Here is a 21724-nt window from a genome sequence, read left to right on the forward strand (position 1 = left end):
ATGTTACTGTAAGTGTGTTGTGAACAGAAGTAGAGCATCAATCTTTAAATTGTGAGTGACCAAACAGTGATGAAGTGCATATACACAACTATAGACTTCACACAAAGGCGACCATGTCAAAGATCAAGTAGTGCAGGTTTGTAATCATCAAGTGTGACTGTGTGTGAGACTGAGAGTCAAGCAGATTTATAAACTGTATGGGAGTTGATTATGTCAAACAAAATGCAGTCCCACTTGATTTTCGTTGCAATGTAGGCAGACTTGACTACGGAAAGGCTTTTGTGCAATAATTAAGAATATATTTGCTTTCATTTTTGCCTCTTGATTTCGTCTAAAATTATCATAATGAAGAAAACAATTTATACTCTGCATGTATTAGCTGCAGTATGTTATCTGCTATGCATTAAAACATTGCAGTTTGGATCAGAATCTTTATACAAATATGGCAACCAGACAAGGTGCGTTGAGAAGGAGAGAGAAGCGCTTCTGGTGTTTAAACAAAGCGTTGCAAACAAACATGATCATCTTCAGTCATGGAAGAAGGAAGAAGAAGATTGTTGCAAATGGAAAGGTGTTGGCTGCGACAATCACACTGGTCATGTAACTCACCTTTATCTTTATTCTCAGATATCATCATTTTACATTGTTCCAATAAACGTTAATATCACTAGTTCTTTGCTTGAATTACCATATCTCAACTACTTGGACCTTGGTGGAAATGCCCTTGTAGGTATTCCCAAGTTCATTGGTTCTCTGGTTCACCTTGAATATTCATATACTTATATGGGAGGACCAGTTCCGTCTCAGATCGGGAACTTGTCCAAGTTGCAGTACCTGGATATCCGCGGTAATAATTATGATGGTCCTATCCCAAAGTTTATTGGCTCCCTCAATAGCTTAAGATACCTTCTTCTTTCCGGAAATTCTTTTTCAGGAGTTATTCCACATGAGCTTGGAAACCTCTCCAAGTTGCAGGATCTTGATCTTCAGAATAGTTTTGAATTTGGTTCTGTTGGGAACTTTGAGTGGTTGTTGAATCTATCTTGTTTGAGAAACCTTGACTTGAGTGATATAAACATTACTCCTCCTATTATATGGGTTAGCCTTATCCAGACGACATCTTCCATTTCATCTTTGAGTCTGAGGAGCTGTAACCTCATGGCTCCATCCTCTACTATAACCAATTTCTCTTCCTCTCTTTCAATTCTTGATCTGCCTGGAAATCACATCAACTCATTCATTTTCGATTGGCTTTTTCACTTGAGTGGTAGTCTGGAAGTGCTTGACCTGGGGAATAATGTAAAAGAAGGTAGAATTCCAGAGTCTTTTGGTCATTTGACTGCTCTAACTTATCTGGATCTCTCTGAAAATCAACTTAATGGTCCGATTCAACAGTCTTTTGGTCATTTGACTGCTCTAAATCATCTGGATCTCTCCAAAAATCAACTTAATGGCCCGATTCCACAGTCTTTTGGTCTTATGACTGCTCTAACTTTTCTGGATCTCTCCACGAAACAACTTAGTGGTCCAATTCAACAGTCTTTGGGCCTTATGACAGCTCTAACCCATCTTGATCTTCATCAAAATCTCAACCTCTTTGGCTTTTATGACATCTTTAAGTTATCTAGATCTCTCTGAAAATCAACTGAATGGCGTGCTTTCAATATCCATCGGTAAACTATCCAGCCTGCAACTGGCACATTTCAATTCCAACAATTTCACTGGGAACCTTGATGATCTTTTATCTGGGCATTTTCCTTTTTTGGAAGAATTGTCTATATCTGAAAACCAACTTAGTGGTTCACTGCCAGATATTACATTACTTTCATCCCTCAAAATTTTGAAGGCCGACTCCAATCTGTTGAATGGATATCTATCAGCAGTTGCAGAACACCATGTAGCTCTACAAGTTTTAAGTTTGTCTAATAACTATCTTAGAGGCTCTTTACCAGATTTTAGAGGATTTTCCTCTTTGTTATTTTTATCTCTTGATAACAACAATTTTTCTGGCAGTCTTCCTCATTTTACTGGATTGTCAACCTTGTCTTGGTTAGATCTTTCTAATAATGAGTTTTCTGGGAGTCTTCCTGATTTTACTGGATGTTCATCTTTGCGAGAATTGCGGCTTAGTGACAATAAACTTACAGAATGGGAAACGCAGTCAACCGGAATACTCTCCAGTCTTGAAGAACTAGACCTTTCAATGAATTCCATCAACAGTACAATCACTGAATCTCATCTGTTCAATCTTTCGAGCTTAAATTATCTACGCACATCATCTAATTCTCTTACTTTTAAGTTCAGTTCAGAATGGCTTCCTCCTTTCCAACTTTGGGAACTTTCTCTGGCATCATGCAAGTTGGGGCCAAAATTCCCCAACTGGATTCGAAATCAGGAACATCTTGATCATCTAGATATCTCCAAAACCCAAATTTCAGATACCATCCCCTCCTGGTTCAGTAACCTCTCAAGCATAATAGAGTTGAATCTCTCCTCTAACGAAATCAGGGGTCATTTTTCCTTTAACTTTGTTCATATTGAAGTGATAGATTTAAGTTCCAATGCTTTCAATGGACCAATCCCACCAATACCTGCTGGAAGTTCAAAAATAAATCTATCGCACAACAAGTTTTCAGGAACACTCTTTCCCTTTTCTGCTGTTGAGTACTTTTCCTTAAGCTTTCTTGATATCTCGCACAATCAATTGTCTGGTCCACTTACTGATAACTGGATGCATTTTAGATTTCTAGCTTTTTTAAACCTGGGATATAACAATTTTTCCGGTAAAATTCCAAGTTCAATAGGGCATCTAGTTTCTCTCCAGACACTGATTTTGCGAAATAATAAGCTCTACGGTGAACTGCCAGCATCTTTATGGAACTGCAGCAGCATCGGTTTTGTAGATTTTGGGTTTAATAAGCTATCAGGAAAGATACCGTCATGGTTTGGGAAAGGATTATGGCCGTTATATGCTCTGATCCTAAAATCTAATAGATTTAATGGAAGCCTGCCTTACGGACTATGTCATTTATCGAATCTTCATTTTCTAGACCTGTCTATGAACAGAATTTCCGGAACAATTCCTTCATGCTTTGGTAATCTTAATGCCATGACCCAAAAAGGAACTGATTTAGGAGAGCATATCTACTCAACAAATTCATCAATTTCATCTAATTCGACAGACTATTATGTTGATAATGCATTGGCTAGATGGAAAGGGAAGGAGTTTGAGTATGGAAGAAATTTTGCATATCTTAAGATGATCGATCTGTCAGCCAATGAATTGACTGGACAAATTCCCATAGAAATAACTAGACTTGTAGAACTCAAGGGATTGAACTTGTCGATGAATAGGTTTTATGGAAAAGTTCCACTGGAAATTGGCCAACTGAAAGTGTTAGAATGCTTAGACTTGTCAACAAACAAATTTTCAGGTGAAATTCCTTTAAGCATGGCAGAATTAAGTTTTCTTGCAGTTTTAGATCTCTCGAACAATAACTTGTCCGGAAAAATTCCATCTGGTACTCAACTCCAAGGGTTCAATGTTTGCACCTATGAAATGAACCACTCACAATTGATGGAAACAACAGTGAGTTTGAGAGGTGGCTGTATATAAGTGCAGTACTTGGTTTTAGCACTACTTTTTGGGGCTTCATTGGAATTTTAGTGCTAAAGCCTCGTTGGAGACATGCATATTTCCTGTTTCTTTACAACTTGAAAGAAAGGTTTTATGTTTTCATGGCTGTGCACATTGGCAGATTGCAGAGGCTTAGCTTTGAGCTGTGATCTAATGCCTGGTAATTCTAAATACCAAATGTATTTTCTGATTATTGTTTATCAGTCTCATTTTTTATGTTTTCCTATTTCTGTTAATCTCAGAATTAACAATAAAGTCTTGACTACTGTTGCGACTTGCGAAGAAGAATCTAATTCAACTGGTGACATCTACTTAGTTGGAATGCTTCGAAGAAACTGCTGGGCTTCAAAGCTTAAATGTATTTATACAACTGTTTTTATATGCTTTGTCTTGATGTGTTAAAGTTGTGATATACTTGGACCTTTTCATGTTCTATTTTCTTGATGATTATGTTTAAAAACACTATATATTCAGGCCTTCCTTTACCTGAAAATCTTTTACCTGGACATTTTCCTGTTTGCAAGAATTGTAGATACATGACAACCAAGTTACTGGTTCACCTGATATTACAACACTTACATTTCTAAAAAAATTAGACCTCAAAACCAATCAGTTAAATGGACATCTACCAACAGTTTTTGAACACCATTCAGTTCTATAATTCTTGGATTTGTCCTATAGCCCCAGATTTTACAGTATATTCATCCTTGAGATTATTACATCTTTACTGTAATGTATTTTCTGGGAATCTTCCTAATTTATCGGATGTTCATCTCTGCAAGTATTGTTACATGGTACTAATTGATGTTCTTTCAACAGATAACACCGGCCATGAATTTTGAGACTTCAACTGTATAGATGCGAATATCATACTAGCCAGTGAGAGTTTAATTATATGACTTGATACAATTAATTTTTTTTTACAATTGAGTATCTATTCTAACAAATCTCGGGGTGAGCGAGAATCGAACCCAGAATCTGGGACGACAAAAGATAAGTACTTGACCACTTGAGCTATCTCGTCGCGCTCTAATATAATTAATTTAATATTCTCTCAAGTGCAACAACAGAACCTAAGACTTGGGCGACTATGTCAAACATCAAGTTGTGCAAATATCTGTCCAGATAATTAAATCAGGAAATTTCTTTGAAACTGAGAATAAATTAAGAGAGTTGATTCTTTCGAACCCAATTAAATGTAGTCTTGTGAGTTCCATTGCAATGCAAGGACACTAGACTACAAAAGAGCTTGTGTGCAATTCTAGAGATTAATTTGTACTGTTAGAGCAAGTCCAATTAATGCTATTTTTGGTGATATTGTTATATTATAGCACCAAATGCAAAAATATTCGACTCCAAAGGGTGCTGTAAATATATATATATACATCCTTGATTCCATATTTGAAACCATGGTTCTATATTTGAAACCAAGGATACATATATGTATTCTTGCCGCATTATCTATTAGTACAAATAGAGGGGAAAAGTTAAATAATTATTGTCTTGTACACCACAAAATGTCAAAATAATATTAAATTAGATAGAAGTGAAAAGATTTATGAAAATTTGAAACTAGTTATGAAACTAGCTTTGGAGTGCAATTTTTATTTTAGCACCAAAAAATATTTTTTGATTCCATATTATAAAAATAGATGTAGCTATTTTACATTTAGCATTAGACTTACTCTTAGTAGCTGTATGTTTAAAAAGAGCAATCAATATTTAGATTAAGAATCATCACAAAAAAAAAAAAATATTTCAACAGAATTATAGACTTTGTGAGAGGCGACTATGTCAACTCTCTTAATAAATTAAGCTCGTTCGTTCGTTGCATTGTCAGTTTAAGATAGTTAATTATGTTAACCAAAATGTAGTCTCACTTGATTTTCGTTGCAAGTTCGTAAGCATTACTAGGATTGTATTACTAGGAAGAGAGAGTTTGTGTGTGCATTACTAATGTGTGATTTGTATTGCTTTCAGTTTACCTCATAATTTCAACCAAAAACAACCATGATGAAGAAAACAATTTATGGTTTGCATGTATTAGTTACTGTATGCTTTCTGTTATGCATGCAAACATTGTCGTTTAGATCCCAATCCTTGTCCAAATATGGCAACCAGACAAGGTGCTTGGAGAAGGAAAAAAAAGCTCTGCTGCTGTTTAAGCAAAGCATAGGAGATGAATATGATCTTGATTCATGGAACAAGGAAGAACAAGTAGATTGCTGCAAATGGAAAGGTGTTGGCTGCGATAATCTCACCTGTCATGTAACTCACCTTCGTCTTTCCTCTCTACTTTCACCGTTTCAAATAATCCTAATACTGGTAATTGGTCGCTTGATTTGCCATATCTTATCTACCTGGATCTCAGCGGCAGCAATCTCCTTGGAGGGTTCCCTGAATATATTGGTTCTCTCACCAATTTAGTTCATCTTGATCTTTCATATGGGTATATGGTGGGACCATTTCCCAGCCAGATTGGGAAGCTATCCAAGTTGCAGTATCTGAATCTTAGCTACTGTGGTCTTAGTGGTCATATCCCAAAGTTAATTGGGAACCTATCTAACTTGCAGCATCTTGATCTTGCCCATAATCAGATAACGGGATCGATACCTGACCAGATTAAAAATCTCTCCAACTTGCACTATCTGAGTTTCAGCTTTAATAGTTTTTATGGTCCTATCCCAAAGTTTATTGGCTCACTCAACAGCTTAACATACCTTGATCTTTCCTACAATTCCTTTTACGGAGTTATTCCAGATGAGCTTGGAAAAATCTCCAAGTTACAGCATCTTAGTCTTGCTGGTCTGGGTAGCGGGAACTTTGAGTGGCTGTTTAATTTATCTTCTTTGACACACCTTGATTTGAGTTATATCAACATTACTTCTCCAAGTTTATGGGTAAGCTTTATCCGAAGGATCCCTTCCGTGTCAGTTTTGCAACTAGAGAGGTGTAATCTTTTGTCTCCCCCTTCTACTCTAAGCAACCTTTCATCCTCTATTTCTACCCTTTATCTTGGAGGAAATAACATCAATTCATCTATTTTTTACTGGCTTTCCCACTTAAATAGCAGTTTGGTAGTACTTGACCTCAGTCAAAACGTGTTAGAAGGTAGAATTCCGGAGTCCATTGCCCATTTGACTGCTCTGACTCATCTGGATCTTAGCCACAACCTCTTGACAGGTCCACTTCCACACTCTTTTGCTCTTATGACTGAACTAAGTCATTTGGTTCTTTCTGCAAATCAACTTTACGGTGTGATTCCAAAATCCTTCTGTAGAATGTCGAAATTGCAAGTCATGGAATTTAGTTTCAACAATTTTACTGGGAACCTTGAAGATCTTTTATCTGGACCTTTTCCTCTTTTACAAGAATTGTCAATATCTGAAAATCAACTCACTGGATCTCTGCCAGATATTACACTACTTCCATCCCTCAGAAGGTTGCAGGTCAACTCAAATCATTTAAATGGAAATCTACCAACAATTTTTAAACACCGGTCAGCTCTACAATTATTGGATTTGTCAAATAACCATCTTAGAAGTTCTTTACCTGATTTCACAGGATTTTCATTTTTGGAATCATTATATCTTGGTAATAATGAGTTTTCTGGGAGTCTTCCTAATTTTACTGGTTGTTCATCTTTGCGAGAGTTGCGACTTGGGAACAATCAACTTACAGAATGGAAATCTCAGTCTACAGGACAACTCTTCAGACTTGAGGAGCTGGACCTTTCAGCGAACTCTATCCACAGTACAATCAGTGAAGCACATTTGAGTAATCTTTACTTGCTATTTTATCTACGTGCATCATATAATTCTCTGACATTTGAGTTCAGTTCCAAATGGCTTCCTCCTTTCCAACTCTGGGAACTTTCTTTGGCATCATGCAAGTTGGGGCCAATATTCCCCAACTGGATTCGGAATCAAAGATATATTCAACATCTTGATTTATCCAACAGCCAAATTTCAGACACCGTCCCTATCTGGTTCTGGAAGCTCTCAAGCATAACACAATTGAATCTCTCTTCCAACCAAATCAGGGGTAAGTTTTCCTGGAAATATGATAATATTGTAGAAATTGATTTGAGTTCAAATCAATTTAGAGGACCACTGCCACCAATCCCTGCAAATTGTTTAAAGATAAATTTGTCTCAAAATAAGTTTTCAGGAACACTCATTTCCTTATCTGTCGTTGAAGAGTCATCTTTAAGCTTTCTTGACATCTCACATAACCATTTATCTGGCACACTTCCTGGTAACTGGATGCATTTTCAAGGACTGGTCTTTCTTAACTTAGGGTATAACCAATTTTCAGGAATAATTCCAAAATCATTAGGGCATCTAGTTTCTCTCCAGACACTGATTCTGCGAAAAAATATGCTCTATGGTAAAGTTCCTGCATCACTCAGATACTGCAGGAGCCTTGGTTTTGTAGATTTTGGGTTAAACCAGCTATCAGGTAAGATACCATCATGGATTGGGGAAGACCTTCCACAGTTGTATTCTCTGATCCTAAAATCTAATAGATTTTACGGAAGCATGCCTTATGAAATATGTCATCTATCAAATCTTCATTTTCTGGATCTCTCCATGAACAGAATTTCTGGAACTATTCCTCCATGCTTTGGTAATCTTACTTCCATGATTCAAAAAGGTACTGAAGTTGCAGAGCACATCTACTCTTCAACCACTGGCATTGCTGCAAATGCTCCAATACCAGCCTATCCAACAAGCAATAATTTTTTTGATAATGTATTGGCAAGATGGAAAGGGCAGGAGTTTGAGTATGGTAGAAATTTTGCATATCTAAAGATGATCGATTTATCAAGCAATGAGTTGACTGGAGAAATTCCCATAGAAGTAACCGGACTTTTACAACTCAGGGGATTGAACTTATCAGAAAATAGGTTCAGCGGAAAAGTTCCACAGGAGATTGGACAACTGAAAGAGCTAGAATGCTTAGACTTGTCAACAAATAAATTTTCAGGAAAAATACCTCCGAGCATGTCTAGACTATATTTTCTTGCATATTTAGATCTCTCAAACAATAATTTCTCTGGAAAAATTCCATCCGGTACTCAACTCCAAGGATTCAATATTTCCACTTATCAGGGGAACTCTGAACTCTGTGGTAAACCACTCCAAAATATATGTCCAGGAGATGAACCACTTGATCACGCCTGGTCTTCATCTGGTGAGTATGAAGTTGATGGAGACGACGGCGTATATGAGAGGGGGCTTCTAATAAGTGCAGCACTTGGTTTCAGTACTACCTTTTGGGGATTCATTGGAACTTTAATGCTAAACCATCGCCGGAGACATGCATATTTCCTCTTCCTGGAGAAGTTGAACGAACGATTTCAAGTTGCAGTGGCTGTGCGCATTGCCAGATTGAGGAGGAAGGGTTGAAGCTTTGAGCTGCATCCTATTGCATTTGCTAAGTATTGCAAAGGAGAATCCAATGCAAACGGTAGGCGCCTTAATCTTATCTCAAAAGAAAGATGCTTGAATTGTATGGGTAGAATTGTTCATTTATGCTCTTGCTTCATGTTGAAGTTGTAACAGTATTGGACCTTTTATGTTATTATATTGATGATTGTTCTAAAGAAAGATAACGCCGGTGTTTAGAGGAGTTGTTGACTAACCTCGGGTAGAGTCGTAGAGATACCATAGATGCCTGGCATATCCATTTTAGCCAAAAGCTTCTGTTGATTGCCATAGCAGCTCTAAAAATCCGATGAACGCAATTACATTTGTGTTGTAAATGCTTACCGGATGGCACTCAAAGAACTGGAAGTGCATCTTTTGTGGTCAGCTATAAATTCTTAAAACCTCATGCATAAGCGTCCACTGATTTTGGAACTCGAACTACTTGTTACCAAGAGAATAAGGAATATACTTTGTAATAATGATCCTGATTATTGAGTGTTTCCTGAGGATGAGAGTTTTTATATCTTTCCGAGGATTTAGTAATTAGTTTTAACAAGCCTCTGGCTGTCCTGAGCCTGAATCTTTATTATTGTGTGTGTGTTCTTAATTAGCAAATATATTTGGGCGAATTTTCTGTCACTTCTAAACTGACTTCAAGTCTTCTCATCACTGCAAAATTAGAGGATCCATTTTCTACATCTATAGAGACTTCCAGTGAGGCGACAATGTCAAAGTAAATGTGATGCAAGTTCCTGTACACCTGAAAATGAAAATAATATGGTTAGAAAACATAGTTTTTTTACAATTAGAGACTACTAGTATAAAAATCTTGAAAAATGCCAGAGATCCCAAATATTTTTACAAAATTTCTTTCCAAATACTTTATAAATGGTAACTTTCCTCAAACTAATATGGAATACCGTGTACATGCGTTCACAAATTAAATTGCGACACTTATCATACCACGTCATTTTGTAACTTTTTTGGTAGAAAATAAGAAAATGAACAACTAGAAAAAACTATTAGAAAAGGAAAGACACTACGGAACCAGCTCAAGCTACTAGCCATCTAAAAAAGATCAAATAGATCATAATCTGAATCCGCCATAATCTCTTGTTCAAAAACTACATTTTGCATATCAATATTTAGCAATTGCTAGAATCTTGTTTTTATGCAATTTCTTTACATTTCAAGTAAAGGTGTTAAACTGTTAACGGAAACATAGTTTTTTCAAAAAGCGCACCAATCATTTTATATATATTTTTAGTACAAGTCCAAGATGACTAGCTAGCATCGAATTCCCTATAAAACCAAAAAAATTAAAGCATAGGACTTAACAACCTTAAATCCAATTTACTAATGGTCAGATACCAGCTTTTTCAAATTTGTAAGATGCTGTAGTCCAACTTGGCGTCCTCCTTACATTCTCAACCTTGTTTATTTCCTAAACTTAAAAATACAATTATGTTAAATTTATATATATATATATATAAAAGAATTAATTTAAGGTTTGGATGGCACTATTGCTATATATCAGTGGTGGTAGACCTTGGAAATCTAAAACCAGAAAACGCAATGCCTGAAAAAATCAAAGCGCCTGCGGAAATGACAAAAGTCTATCGGAGCTGCCACCCTCCGCCAAATCCACCGCCTACCAATCGTCCAGTTCGCATCTATGCTGACGGAATTTATGATCTCTTCCACTTTGGCCATGCTGGATCTTTAGAACAAGCCAAAAAATCATTTCCAAACACCTACTTGCTTGTGGGATGTTGCAACGACGAGATCACTCACAAATACAAAGGTAAGACAGTGATGACAGAGTCAGAGCGATACGAGTCGCTCCGACACTGCAAATGGGTGGACGAGGTGGTTCCAAATGCTCCATGGGTTTTAACCAAGGAGTTTCTGGATCAACATATGATTGATTATGTGGCACACGACTCACTTCCATATTCTGACACTAGTGGTGCAGCAAATGATGTTTATGATTTCGTGAAATCAATAGGAAAGTTTAAGGAGACAAAGAGAACTGATGGTATTTCGACTTCTGATATCATAATGAGGATTGTAAAAGATTATAATCAGTATATTATACGCAATTTGGATCGTGGTTATTCAAGGAAAGAGCTTGGTGTTAGTTTTGTGAAGGAGAAGCACTTGAGAGTGAATTTGAAGTTGCAGATGATACAGGAAAAAGTGAAGGAGCATCAGAAGAAGATGAAGACAGTGGTGAAGACAGCAGAGATGCATAGGAATGAGTTGGTGGACAATGCTGACCGGTGGGTTGCTGGGTTTCTGGAGATGTTCGAAGAAAGGTGCCATAAAATGGGAACAGCGATTCGGGACAGGATACAGAAAAGGCTGAGAAAAGAGCAGGCAAGAGTAGGAGTAGCTACTGATAATGGCAGGATGATTGACGAAGATCAAGAAGTTTATTTTGATGATACTGGGGTTGAGGAATACTCCGAATCCAGTGAATAATAAAACAATTAAGAACTTCTCTATTTTTGTTCCTGCATCAATATGTAATTTGGGAGCAATAAATCTGAATAAATGCAGTTAAGCAGTGGTCACATATAAGATCTTGTTGGGAATATAGGTTAAGTTTATGTATTTATATTTACTTAACTTAGGTTACATAATGTACTATATAGAGAGGAAGCCTTAGTAGAAACAAGAAAGTCAATAATTTAAACCTTTGTTTAGTTTTCATCAAAGCCTCAACTTTCTAAAAAATTTCACTGTTGTCAACACTAAAACATCAAGGTGGCCGAAGGGTGTTTTTAGGAGCACTTATCCACCAGGTACCAGCAATAGCAAATCTCCACAATGCGTTGACATGCTCCGGCAATGCATAATCGATGCCAACCCGAGGTCCGATCAGTATCTTTTCTGGTTCTGGTCCATCTAGTACTTCTAGACCACCTAGGTAAATTACCAGAAAAACAAAATAGCGCCTTTGATGAGAAATTCTAATTTTCCTGAGCAAAGATCGCAAGAAGTAAATTTTACTTCAAAATAATTTATTGAATAAGAAGGGACCATTACCAGGCTCAAAAAGAGGGTGGTTGGACCATTCTGTGGAAATCGCCAGTGCTTGACCAATCTAAGGAACAACAAAATCTTGAATAAGATCCAAGCAGTGATTATTAATTTTGAGAAAACATATTGAGTTGCTAATTTAAACAGGTTATACATCTTGATATGCAAGTGGGACAAGTAAATTCTGAATTATTACCTCCTGAAAAGAATGATAATGACCAAGATCTACCATCAGGAAACAATATGTTATTTACATATAACCAACCCACGTATCTACATAACCCAATATAAACCAACCCAAGTATGTAAAGAATTCGTACATATAACCAGTCAAAACATCTTACAATTATGTAAGCACATTAACAAGTACATGGAGCTACAATTTAGAAAAACAGAAGTGTAATGTAAACCCATAATATATCAACCTTCCCAGGACCAGTAAGAAGAACAGGTTTCTCGGTTATCAGACCCCGGCGTTGCTGTATGGTCTCCAACCCTGTTTGCGCAAACAGGAAGAGAAGTCAATCATACTCAAAAAGATTAAGTGCAGATCAAACAGAGAAGATACACATTCTATGAACAAATATATAAAGGGTCTCGTCTTAGGGCCTTTTACTGGCCTGTTCTGCAATATAGAACTTATTGCATTATATTTTGAGAACCATATACTGTCAGCTATTCGGTAACCTATGACTGTAGAGTTGTAATGTCCTTGCACCATGTATGTGCTACTTGTGAATATAACTACTGCACTTTTTGCATCTGAATGTAACGTTAACGAGAAATTTTAATTTATATTATTCATTTCATAAACTGTATATTAATGAATAGAGGGCAATTATAAGACAAAGTGAAGGATCAATAAGATACAGTGCAGATCAAAGAGAGGACATGTACTGGTCAAGGAGCAAATATGTGAAGGGTATTGTCGTACCAAAACCTCGCACAATACGTTGCATTGCTGCAGTCATTAGATAGAAAAAATGTAAACCATCTTATCATTAATTGCCAGCAGTCAGCTCAATGAACAATGGCCATACTGGCCTGTTCTTCCTTTCTTTATAAAATTGGTTACACTATATTTAAAGAACCATATATTGTCAGCTATTCGGTAACCTGTGGCTGTAGAGTTGTAATATCCTTGCACCATTTATGTGCTACATATGAACATAACTAGTGCCTTTTTGCATATAAATATAAGTGAATGGGAATCTTTACTCTATATATCAGTTTCCCAACCTGTACATTCATAAATAGAGGGCAATTTAAAGGTAAGTTAAGGGGCTTCGATGCTATTCATATTTTTATAGAAATCAAACCAAAACAATTACCACCAACTGGAGAACAGGAACGAACTAAGACTGCTGCTCCTACACCTTCCCTGTCTGCTACAATATTGAGCATACTATGGAGACCATAACATAGGTAAACATATGCATGCCCACCGGGTCCAAACTGTTAACAGATTCGATTACAGAATCAATATAATGAATGGATTCCGTCTTCCAGATGTTCTGGAAGCTCATAAACAACTTAATGTTAAATTAATAATCAGGGTACAATAAAGTGAAGTACTTGCACAAGACAAAGAGGTCCTGATTATGTCAATGTTCTGCAAAAAAATCAATTAATACGAATGTCGGATATAACATCTAAAACATAAGTTTATTACAATGGAACCATCTGGACTCCAATTTAAGGATCCTAATTCTCAGACTCAGGTAAACTCGCAAGTCTCCTAGTAACCTTAGTAGTTTTCTTGTCAACTTTACGAGCGTCAAAACCAAAATGGCCAAATGCAGGCACTAGCTTAAGTAAAAAATTAATTAGGTAATTGTTTATAAATAAAATATATATTTGCAATAGCCATACGGGCTATTTGTTGCCCTGTACTGCAATCTGGCAATAGTAGCTTAGGATACAAGGAAACACGTTAACTTTAGAATTGTGTGATGTAAATACACTAATAAAAAGAAGTCATTTATTCTATTTTGATATCACCCTCCAAAACTTTATTCTCTAATTTCTATAGCTTTTCCTTAAAGTCTCAGTTTTAGAAAGCTGTATGATATAGTTATGTTGGATATTTCCATATACACCGAGCTCAAGAAACATAGGGTAGGTTTTGCTAAAAAAGACACAAGTCCGTCTTGGAATCATTTCTTCATTTTTTCCCTTTTCAAATGGTAGGTTGATAATAAGTATTTTTATCGAAGTTCAAAGTAATGAATTTGTTCATAGCTTCCCCAAATACCAGATTAAAGTTTCATGTTAAAATACTTTCCTCTAAACAATAGTAAATAAGGAATTATGTCACATCATCGTTACCAATTATAATATATTAGGAAAAAAAGATAAAACATTTGCAATTATAAAATTTTAAAAAAATAGAGAGAGAGAGAGAGAGAGAGAGAGAGAGAGAGAGAGAGAGAGACTGACAATAGGGGCAGTTCTGGGAGTAATGCCAAATCTACCATGACAAGCAGAATCACTTGACCTATAAGCTTCTACCTGAACATAAATAATACACATAAATAAGCAACAACAACAAAAATCATGCCATGCCCAAAATTTTAAATGTGAAAAAAGTATCAAGTCAAGTAGTATATACAACACCTCAGTAATCTGAAGAACGACGTCGTCTTTGCGGAGATACTTGCCCAGCAACTTGGGAGCAAGTTCTAAAGCATCGATTCTAAAGAAATCAGGAGACAATGTCGTCATCATTTTTGTTGATATTGGCTTGTTCAAAATGTTGGTATTTATGATTAGTGACGAGGATGTTGATGATGAACACGGAGTACTTTGATATTTTTTTTGAGTTTTGGGCTTTGATTTGGGCTTCAATTTTGGGTTTACTACGGCGTTCACCGGCTTTTCATCGCCGACGATTGTAGCTTTGCCTGATCGTTTGACCTTTTGTTTTCTCTTCATATTTTTAACCTTTCAATGTTTGCAGGGTTCAGTTCCATCATTAATTCATTATTAAAGAGTATATATATGAAATTTAGTACATTTTGTGAATGCTTGTTGTGGGCCGAGGCACACCATAAAAAAATCGTACAAAAACACATTTCATTACTAAAAAACATAATACACAAGAGTTTTCAACAACACATTTAGAGGAAGTTTTAACACGTTTTGATAATTTATCGAACATGGCAATCTACCAAATGAGCAACCTATTCGCTTGTCTTTTAACAAAAAAAAATCTAATTACCTGATCTAGAATAAAAAATAATACGACAAGCATCTAAAATATAACCAACTTATAGGAGGTTATCCTCAGAACATTGTAGAGCTCGGACATTGGGTAAGGAATCTGATTCAATAAACACCCTATCATGAGCCATTGTGAGAAGCTAATGAAGACCTTAAAGCATGGCCAAAGCTTCAGCTTCAACCATTGTGAAAAAACATTATTTAATGCTATTTCGATTTTTTAATATTTGACATTTTGATTTTTGGCACACATTTTTAGGTGTTTTGACCGGATAATCAAAATTAATATTTTTCAAATTTTATTTTGTTAATAAAAGTATATAATCAAAATTTTAATTCACAAAAATAAAATTTTAAAAATATTAATTTTAGTTATCCGGCCAAAGCACCTCATCCAAAAGTCAAAACGTCAAATAATAAAAAATGAGGGAGTATTACATAACCAAACCAAACCAAAAATACCCGGTATATACCGCTAGTATATACCGCTTAGAGCAGTGTCTGGGGAGGGTAATATGTACGCCGATCATGCCCCTATTCCAAAGTGTAGGGAGACTATTTATACGAAGACCCGCGATTTAGTGCACGAGAAAGATATTGTGTGATAAAAGTATGAAATACAATGATAAAAATAATAAAAATGCATGTTCGAAGCCCATCTCTCTAAGCCCATTAAGTCATATTGGGCCGATGAAGATTAGAATCATTTATGGGCCGAAATGTGTCTGTCCTATTGAAGCGAAGATGGACCGACCCAATATAGACGAAGACGTGGTCTACCAGCCACAACGTCCACGTCCCTCCTATAGTGGAACTGACCGATAACTCCAGGGGCGTAATGTTAACATCCAGGTTATATACACGATGAAGACAATTCATCAACACACACTCAGATCACATTACTATCTTATATTCCGGATTATCCATACCAAACCAGTTAATTTATTCTCACATCGGAGGTGAATTGGGAGAATCATCCCTCGCATTCTTCTCTTTGCAGTCCAAAGTCTATTCATTTGGATGAAGACCGGGTCGGCAGAAAAATGGTTATAACATTTGGCGTCGTCTGTGGGAAATACGAGATTAAGTCCTGAGATCTAAGACGATGACTAATGGAAATGATGAGCAGGGCCCTCCGAGGTTCACTGATCCGAAAACTAACCCTACGATACAATTTGTGATTACCCCTCGGAATCTGAGGGCTGATTTCGATGAGAAAGCCGAAATAGTCTCAACCCCTGAAGAATAGGCAATGCTGAGAAAGCTGAGAGCAGAGAAGATGGCCAAGGAAAAGGGGAAATCGAAAGAGGCCGATGATGCTGAACAAGCAAGGGCCAAAAAACGGGAAGCCGATGCACTAAAACTCAAGACCATAAAGCTACGAAGGGAGGAATTGGAACTGTAGGAGAGGGTGCTTAGAGAATCACCCGAAGAAACTGAAGGGGCCAATAGTTCTCGAAAAGAGAAACGAGTCCATGTTGAGGAAGATGAGTCCACAGACTCTGACTCACACCACAGGAGGAGGAGGACAAAAATTATTCTAACTTCGGACTCTGACCAGAAGGAAGAAGGCGATGCGTCTAGTACTAGGTTGTCCAGGCTAGAAAAGGCCATGTTTGGGGACAGGAAATTTAACCATGAACCAGTTGTGATCGAAGAGATAGAGGCATATCGACCTCTTCCAGGAGAAGAGAAACAGTTCCCGAAAATGACTGAGTTCAATGGGAGGGGGATCCCGAAGACCATTGTGACAAATAGGAATTATTGATGACTGGCATAGGTCACATCCAGACGATGTTGTGTAAGATGTTTAAGACGTACCTGAAATAAGGGGTTTCGATGTGGTACAAGTCACTTCGGCCATGATCGATCCATTCTTGTGAGCAATTGAAGGGGAAATTTATAAGTCACTACTCACATATGTGCCGAAAAGATAAAGATACCGAGACTCTCATCCATTGTAGCCAGAGGAAGAATGAGTCCCTGGGAGATTACCTAGCCAGGTTTAAGGGGGAAGCAAGCATGGTCACCAACCTGAACAAAACAAAGGCTATGGGGTATTTAACCACCGGACTAGACCCAATCAAAGGTAAAAAAAACTCCTATATTCTCTTTATGATTATCCCCCCAAATCCTTTAATGACACATATGTGAGGGGTGAAAATATCCGGAGAAAAATGGAAATTCTGGAAGGGTATAGAGAACCACGAAGAGACGACCAAAGCAGGAAGTCCGGTCACTACAAGTACTCCTGAGGGTCCACCCGTGACCGAAGGGACAATCGTAGGAATGATGGTAAAAAATAGACTAATCGGGGCATGTACAGGCGATGAGATAGAGATTCGACCGCGTTTACACATCTTAATGCGTCGATCTCCAAGATTCTCCACGAGATTAAAGGCAAACCAAGCTTTGTCCACCCTCCCGAAATGAAAATGGCCGATCACAAGAAGAATGATGATAAGTACTGCGACTACCATCAGGATTAGGGGCATAACATCGATGAATTATTTCACTTGAAGAAGCTGATAGAAAAGATGATTAAGGTCGGAGAATTGAATGAATTTGTAAGGGACCTAAGGGACAAACTGGAATAGAACGATGCAAGAAATATAAGGACCGAAAAAAGATATCAGGGAGAGGTGAAGACCATCTCAGGAGGCAGCGCCCTCGGCTAGGATAACAAGAACGCCAGGAAGAGGTATGCCCTCCAAGTTTACAACCTGTATCAGTTCAGCCCTGCTAGACAGGCCATGCCCCTCTCATTAACCAAAGAGGATTATAAAGATGTCATATGCCCTGAGGAGGACCCGTTGGTAATCAATTCCATAATTGGAGATAATAAGATATGGAAAGTGATGGTGGATGGAGAAAGCTCGCCTAACATATTGTTCAATCGGACATACACTAAGATGAACTTAGCGGGACAATAAATGGAATCGTGACGCGAAGCACCTCTCGAGGCCTTCGGCGGACATCATATCCCTTGTGAAGATACGATCACTTTATATGTTCTTATTGGTAAAATGCCCTATATTATTGAAAAACAGGTCAAGTTCTATATTGTGAGGGTTGAAAGCCAGTATAATGCACTCCATGGCCGACCTTTCTTGTCAACTTTCCAAGTCGTGGAGTCCATACCCTATTTCAAGCTGAAGTTCCCTACGGAAAAAGGGGTTGGGGAGATGAGAGGGGACCAGAAAATGGCGAGAATTATCATGCTCAAGAACCTCGACAAAGACAAGGAGTTTTAGGAGAATGACTTAAATGAGAAGAGAAAGCGTTCGAAAGTCGAACCAAGTGGGAACAAACGGTTGCTGAATATTGAACTGAAAAAGTTTGGGGCCGACTTGTCTTGCCTAATTGTCGACCTGTGACTGAAGTCGAGGAGGTCGAGCTCTATGCTGGATGTTCGGGAAAGATGGTTCGTATAGGGAAAAATATGAAATCTGACCTGAAGGAGAAAGTTATTGCAGTGGTAAGGAAATACCACGACATCTTCGCATGGGGTCCGGAAGATATTATCGGGATAGATCCGAAGACGACTAAGCATTGCCTTAATGTGAAGCCCGAGGTCAAGCCCGTGAGGTAAGAGAAGAGAACCTTCGCCTCTGAGTGACAGAAAGTTACTGAAGTCGAGGTTGAAAAGCTTTTGGAAGCCAATTTCATTGAAGAGATTGAATACCCTAATTGGCTTGCTAATGTAGTTGTGGTCAAAAAAGCAAACACTAAATGAAGGATGTGCGTAGACTACACCGACCTTAATAAAGCTTGTCCGAAAGATCACTACCTCTTGCCGAGCATTGACCAGCTGATAGACGCCACGACTGGCTACCAGGTCCTCAGCTCTCTTGACGCCTTTCCAGGTTACCACCAAATAGCCATAAATACGGCAGATATCCCGAAGAAAGCTTTCATCATGCCGAAGGGTACGTACACATACATCAAATGCCCTTTGGCCTGAAGAATGTAGGGTAAACCTTTCAGCGTATGGTAAGTAAGGTCTTCAAGGAACAAATTGGAAGCAACATGGAATGTTATGTGGAGGACATGATTGTTAAATCACTTTTTCACGACCATGCTGAAGATCTCCGAAAATGTTTTAAAATTTTGAGAAAAAATAGTATGAAGATTAATTCGAGCAAGTGCACGTCTGGAGTGGCTAGCGAGAAGTTTCTGGGATACATAATAAGTGAACGAGGCATAGAAGCTAACCCAAAAAAATAAAAGCAGTAATATAAATGGAGCCCCCGAATTGCATCAGGGACATTTAGAAGTTAACAGGTCGATTGGCAGCAGTTCGGCGCTTCATATCGAGATCGGCTGAAAAAACACTACCTTTCTTCGCTGTGATGAAAGGTTCAAAAAACTTTGAATGGGGACCCGAATGTCAGACGGCTTTCGACCAAGTAAAAATAATACTTGACTAAGGCCCCTCTTTTGATGAAGCCAGACCCAAAGGAGACGCTTTAGCTCTACCTTGTTATTTCAGATCGAATTCTAGGGGCAGTTCTAGTAAAGGAATATGAAGGTAATCAGCAACATGTTTCTATGTATTTTACATGCTTAAAGATGCTGAAACCAGGCACCCTGATGCTGAAAAGTTCCCATATGGGTTGGTCATGGATACCCAAAAATTGCGACACTATTTTCAAGGGAGAACAGTGCAAATTGTGATCGACCAACCACTCAAGAAAATTTTGACAAGGCCAGAGGCTTCAAGAAGGGTGGTCTCCTGGTTGATATAGATGGGCGAGTATGATTTGGAGTATGTTCCGAGAACGTCCATTAAAGCACAAGCCCTAGCCGATTTCATGGTAGAATGCACCTTTTCAGGGCAAGAGGACTTGATTCCCGAAGAACAACTGATTCGGCAGCCAGGGAAACGGAAACTCTTTATCGACGGGTTAATGGCAGGGTCGAAGTGTGGAGCAGGCCTTATCCTATCATCTCCCAATGGATTTAAAATATGTCAGGCTATTTGGTTCACTTTCCCCCTCACCAATAATTAGGCCAAATATGAAGCCTTACTAGCTAGGATGAACTTGGCGAAGAATGTGGATGCAAAGCATCTGAGGGTGTTTAGTGATTCCATGTTGGTATTAAAATATTTTTCATGAGAATATGAAATAGAAACCCTAGGACCCGGGCCTACGCTACTAAGGTACGATAGTTATCTTTATTTTTCAATCGTTTGAGCTGAGTCAAATTTCCAGGGAAAATAACAGCAGGGCCAATGCACTGTCTCGTTTGCCATTGGCCGAAACCCAGATTCTTACTGGTTCAATTTATCTCACCGAGGTGAAGATTCTTTCGATTGACAAGAAGCATTGTATGGAAATTCACCAAGTGGTAACTTGGATGACACAAATCCTAGCCTTTATGGAGAAGGGAACGTTTCCCCTTAGTAAAAAAGAGGCGCAGAAAGTCAAGTACAGAGCGTCCAGCTACACAACCATAAATGGGAAACTTTATAGAAGGTCGGCTTCATCCCCTCTTCTCCGATACCTGGATACGGAAGAGCAGAAGTTAGCTCTAGAGATGGTCCATAAAGGCATCTGCGGTGAGCACCTTTCTGGAAGGGCTTTGGCCTTCAAGATCCTCCGACAGGGCTTCTACTGGCTGATCCTAAGAGCCAACGCATACCAGTATGTGAAGAAATATAGAAAATGTCAGCTATTCAGTCATATTCCAAAGCAACCCCCAGAGGAGATGGCTTCGGTATTAAGTCCCATCCCCTTCGCCATGTGGGTTGTGGACATGTGGGAATCCTTCCAACTAGTACTAAGCAGACGAACTATTGCATTGTGGCCATCGACTATATGACCAAGTGGGTTGAAGCCCGTCCCTTAGCCATCATAACTGACGAAGCAGCGAAGAAATTCATGCTTGAGCAGGTCATACTGAGATTTGGAATCCCCAAAGTATGTGTCTCGGACAATGGCACTCAGTTCATCGAAAATAAGTTCAGAACTTTCTTGCACCACTTCGGAATTCAACAGAAGTTTAGCTCTATGGGTCACCCTCAAGGAAATAAGGCAATTGAGTCTGCAAATAAAATCATCTTTGATATAATTAAGAAAATATTGGGCGAGGCTAAAGGTCTCCGGGCCGAAGAGTTACCATGGGTTTTATAGGCTTACCGGACGACACCCGGATGGGCCACGTGCGAAACTCCTTTCAGACTAGCCTATGGAATAAATGTTCTCCTCCCGGTCGAGGTGGGCTTGGAATCTTATTAAACAGAAATATTTAACATTGAAAGCAACGAGGTCGGCCTGCGAGCCATTATAGACCTCTTAGAAGAAGAAAGGGAAACAACTCACCAAAGGAATCTGAAATACCAACTAATACTATGATTCGGGCGTGAAAAATCGTAATTTCTTTG

General features: G+C 38.2%; 4 protein-coding genes and 1 pseudogene across 5 annotated transcripts; 4 read left to right on the forward strand and 1 right to left on the reverse strand.

Annotated features, from left to right (window-relative positions):
* The first annotated feature begins 233 nt into the window (after positions 1-233).
* On the forward strand, positions 234-4391 carry LOC141724096 (receptor-like protein EIX2; annotated as a pseudogene).
* Positions 4392-5987: 1596 nt separating this feature from the next.
* On the forward strand, positions 5988-9638 carry LOC141724097 (uncharacterized). Its single transcript, XM_074526084.1, has 2 exons — positions 5988-7681; positions 7955-9638. The coding sequence occupies exons 1-2, from the start codon at positions 6091-6093 to the stop codon at positions 9046-9048; spliced, it is 2685 nt and encodes an 894-aa protein (XP_074382185.1). The 5' UTR covers positions 5988-6090; the 3' UTR covers positions 9049-9638.
* Positions 9639-9681: 43 nt separating this feature from the next.
* On the reverse strand, positions 9682-15101 carry LOC141724099 (DNA-3-methyladenine glycosylase). 2 transcript variants are annotated; one of them, XR_012576495.1, is made up of 7 exons: positions 14731-15101; positions 14554-14625; positions 13446-13569; positions 12540-12610; positions 12121-12178; positions 11769-11997; positions 9682-9829 (listed from the first exon to the last, which is right to left on the reverse strand). XR_012576495.1 is itself a non-coding variant. In XM_074526086.1 (6 exons), the coding sequence occupies exons 1-6, from the start codon at positions 15046-15048 to the stop codon at positions 11834-11836; spliced, it is 807 nt and encodes a 268-aa protein (XP_074382187.1). In that variant the 5' UTR covers positions 15049-15101; the 3' UTR covers positions 11667-11833. The 2 variants fall into 2 exon arrangements, 1 of the variants encoding a protein (XP_074382187.1); XM_074526086.1 differs by lacking the exon at positions 9682-9829 and having other exon boundaries at positions 11667-11997.
* LOC141724098 (choline-phosphate cytidylyltransferase 2-like) lies at positions 10437-11630 on the forward strand. Its single transcript, XM_074526085.1, has one exon. The coding sequence runs from the start codon at positions 10534-10536 to the stop codon at positions 11551-11553; it is 1020 nt and encodes a 339-aa protein (XP_074382186.1). The 5' UTR covers positions 10437-10533; the 3' UTR covers positions 11554-11630.
* A 6057-nt stretch (positions 15102-21158) lies between the features above and the next one.
* Positions 21159-21473, forward strand: LOC141660117 (uncharacterized). Its single transcript, XM_074467081.1, has one exon. The coding sequence runs from the start codon at positions 21159-21161 to the stop codon at positions 21471-21473; it is 315 nt and encodes a 104-aa protein (XP_074323182.1).
* The last annotated feature ends 251 nt before the right edge of the window (positions 21474-21724 follow it).

The sequence above is a fragment of the Apium graveolens genome, chromosome 5 (genome assembly GCF_009905375.1).
Source record: "Apium graveolens cultivar Ventura chromosome 5, ASM990537v1, whole genome shotgun sequence".
In the NCBI taxonomy this organism is placed as follows: domain Eukaryota; kingdom Viridiplantae; phylum Streptophyta; class Magnoliopsida; order Apiales; family Apiaceae; genus Apium; species Apium graveolens.

Coding starts and splice junctions, on each gene's coding strand:
- LOC141724097 (XM_074526084.1), top strand. CDS start 6,091: ATGGTGGGACCATTTCCCAGCCAGATTGGGAAGCTATCCAAGTTGCAG. Junction 7,682..7,954: donor CTCTTCCAACCAAATCAGGG/GTAAGTTTTCCT, acceptor ACCAATTTTCAG/GAATAATTCCAAAATCATTA.
- LOC141660117 (XM_074467081.1), top strand. CDS start 21,159: ATGACCAAGTGGGTTGAAGCCCGTCCCTTAGCCATCATAACTGACGAA.
- LOC141724098 (XM_074526085.1), top strand. CDS start 10,534: ATGTTAAATTTATATATATATATATATAAAAGAATTAATTTAAGGTTT.
- LOC141724099 (XM_074526086.1), bottom strand. CDS start 15,048: ATGAAGAGAAAACAAAAGGTCAAACGATCAGGCAAAGCTACAATCGTC. Junction 12,611..13,445: donor TTCCTGTTCTCCAGTTGGTG/GTAATTGTTTTG, acceptor TTGCGCAAACAG/GGTTGGAGACCATACAGCAA. Junction 11,998..12,120: donor CCACCCTCTTTTTGAGCCTG/GTAATGGTCCCT, acceptor TAATTTACCTAG/GTGGTCTAGAAGTACTAGAT.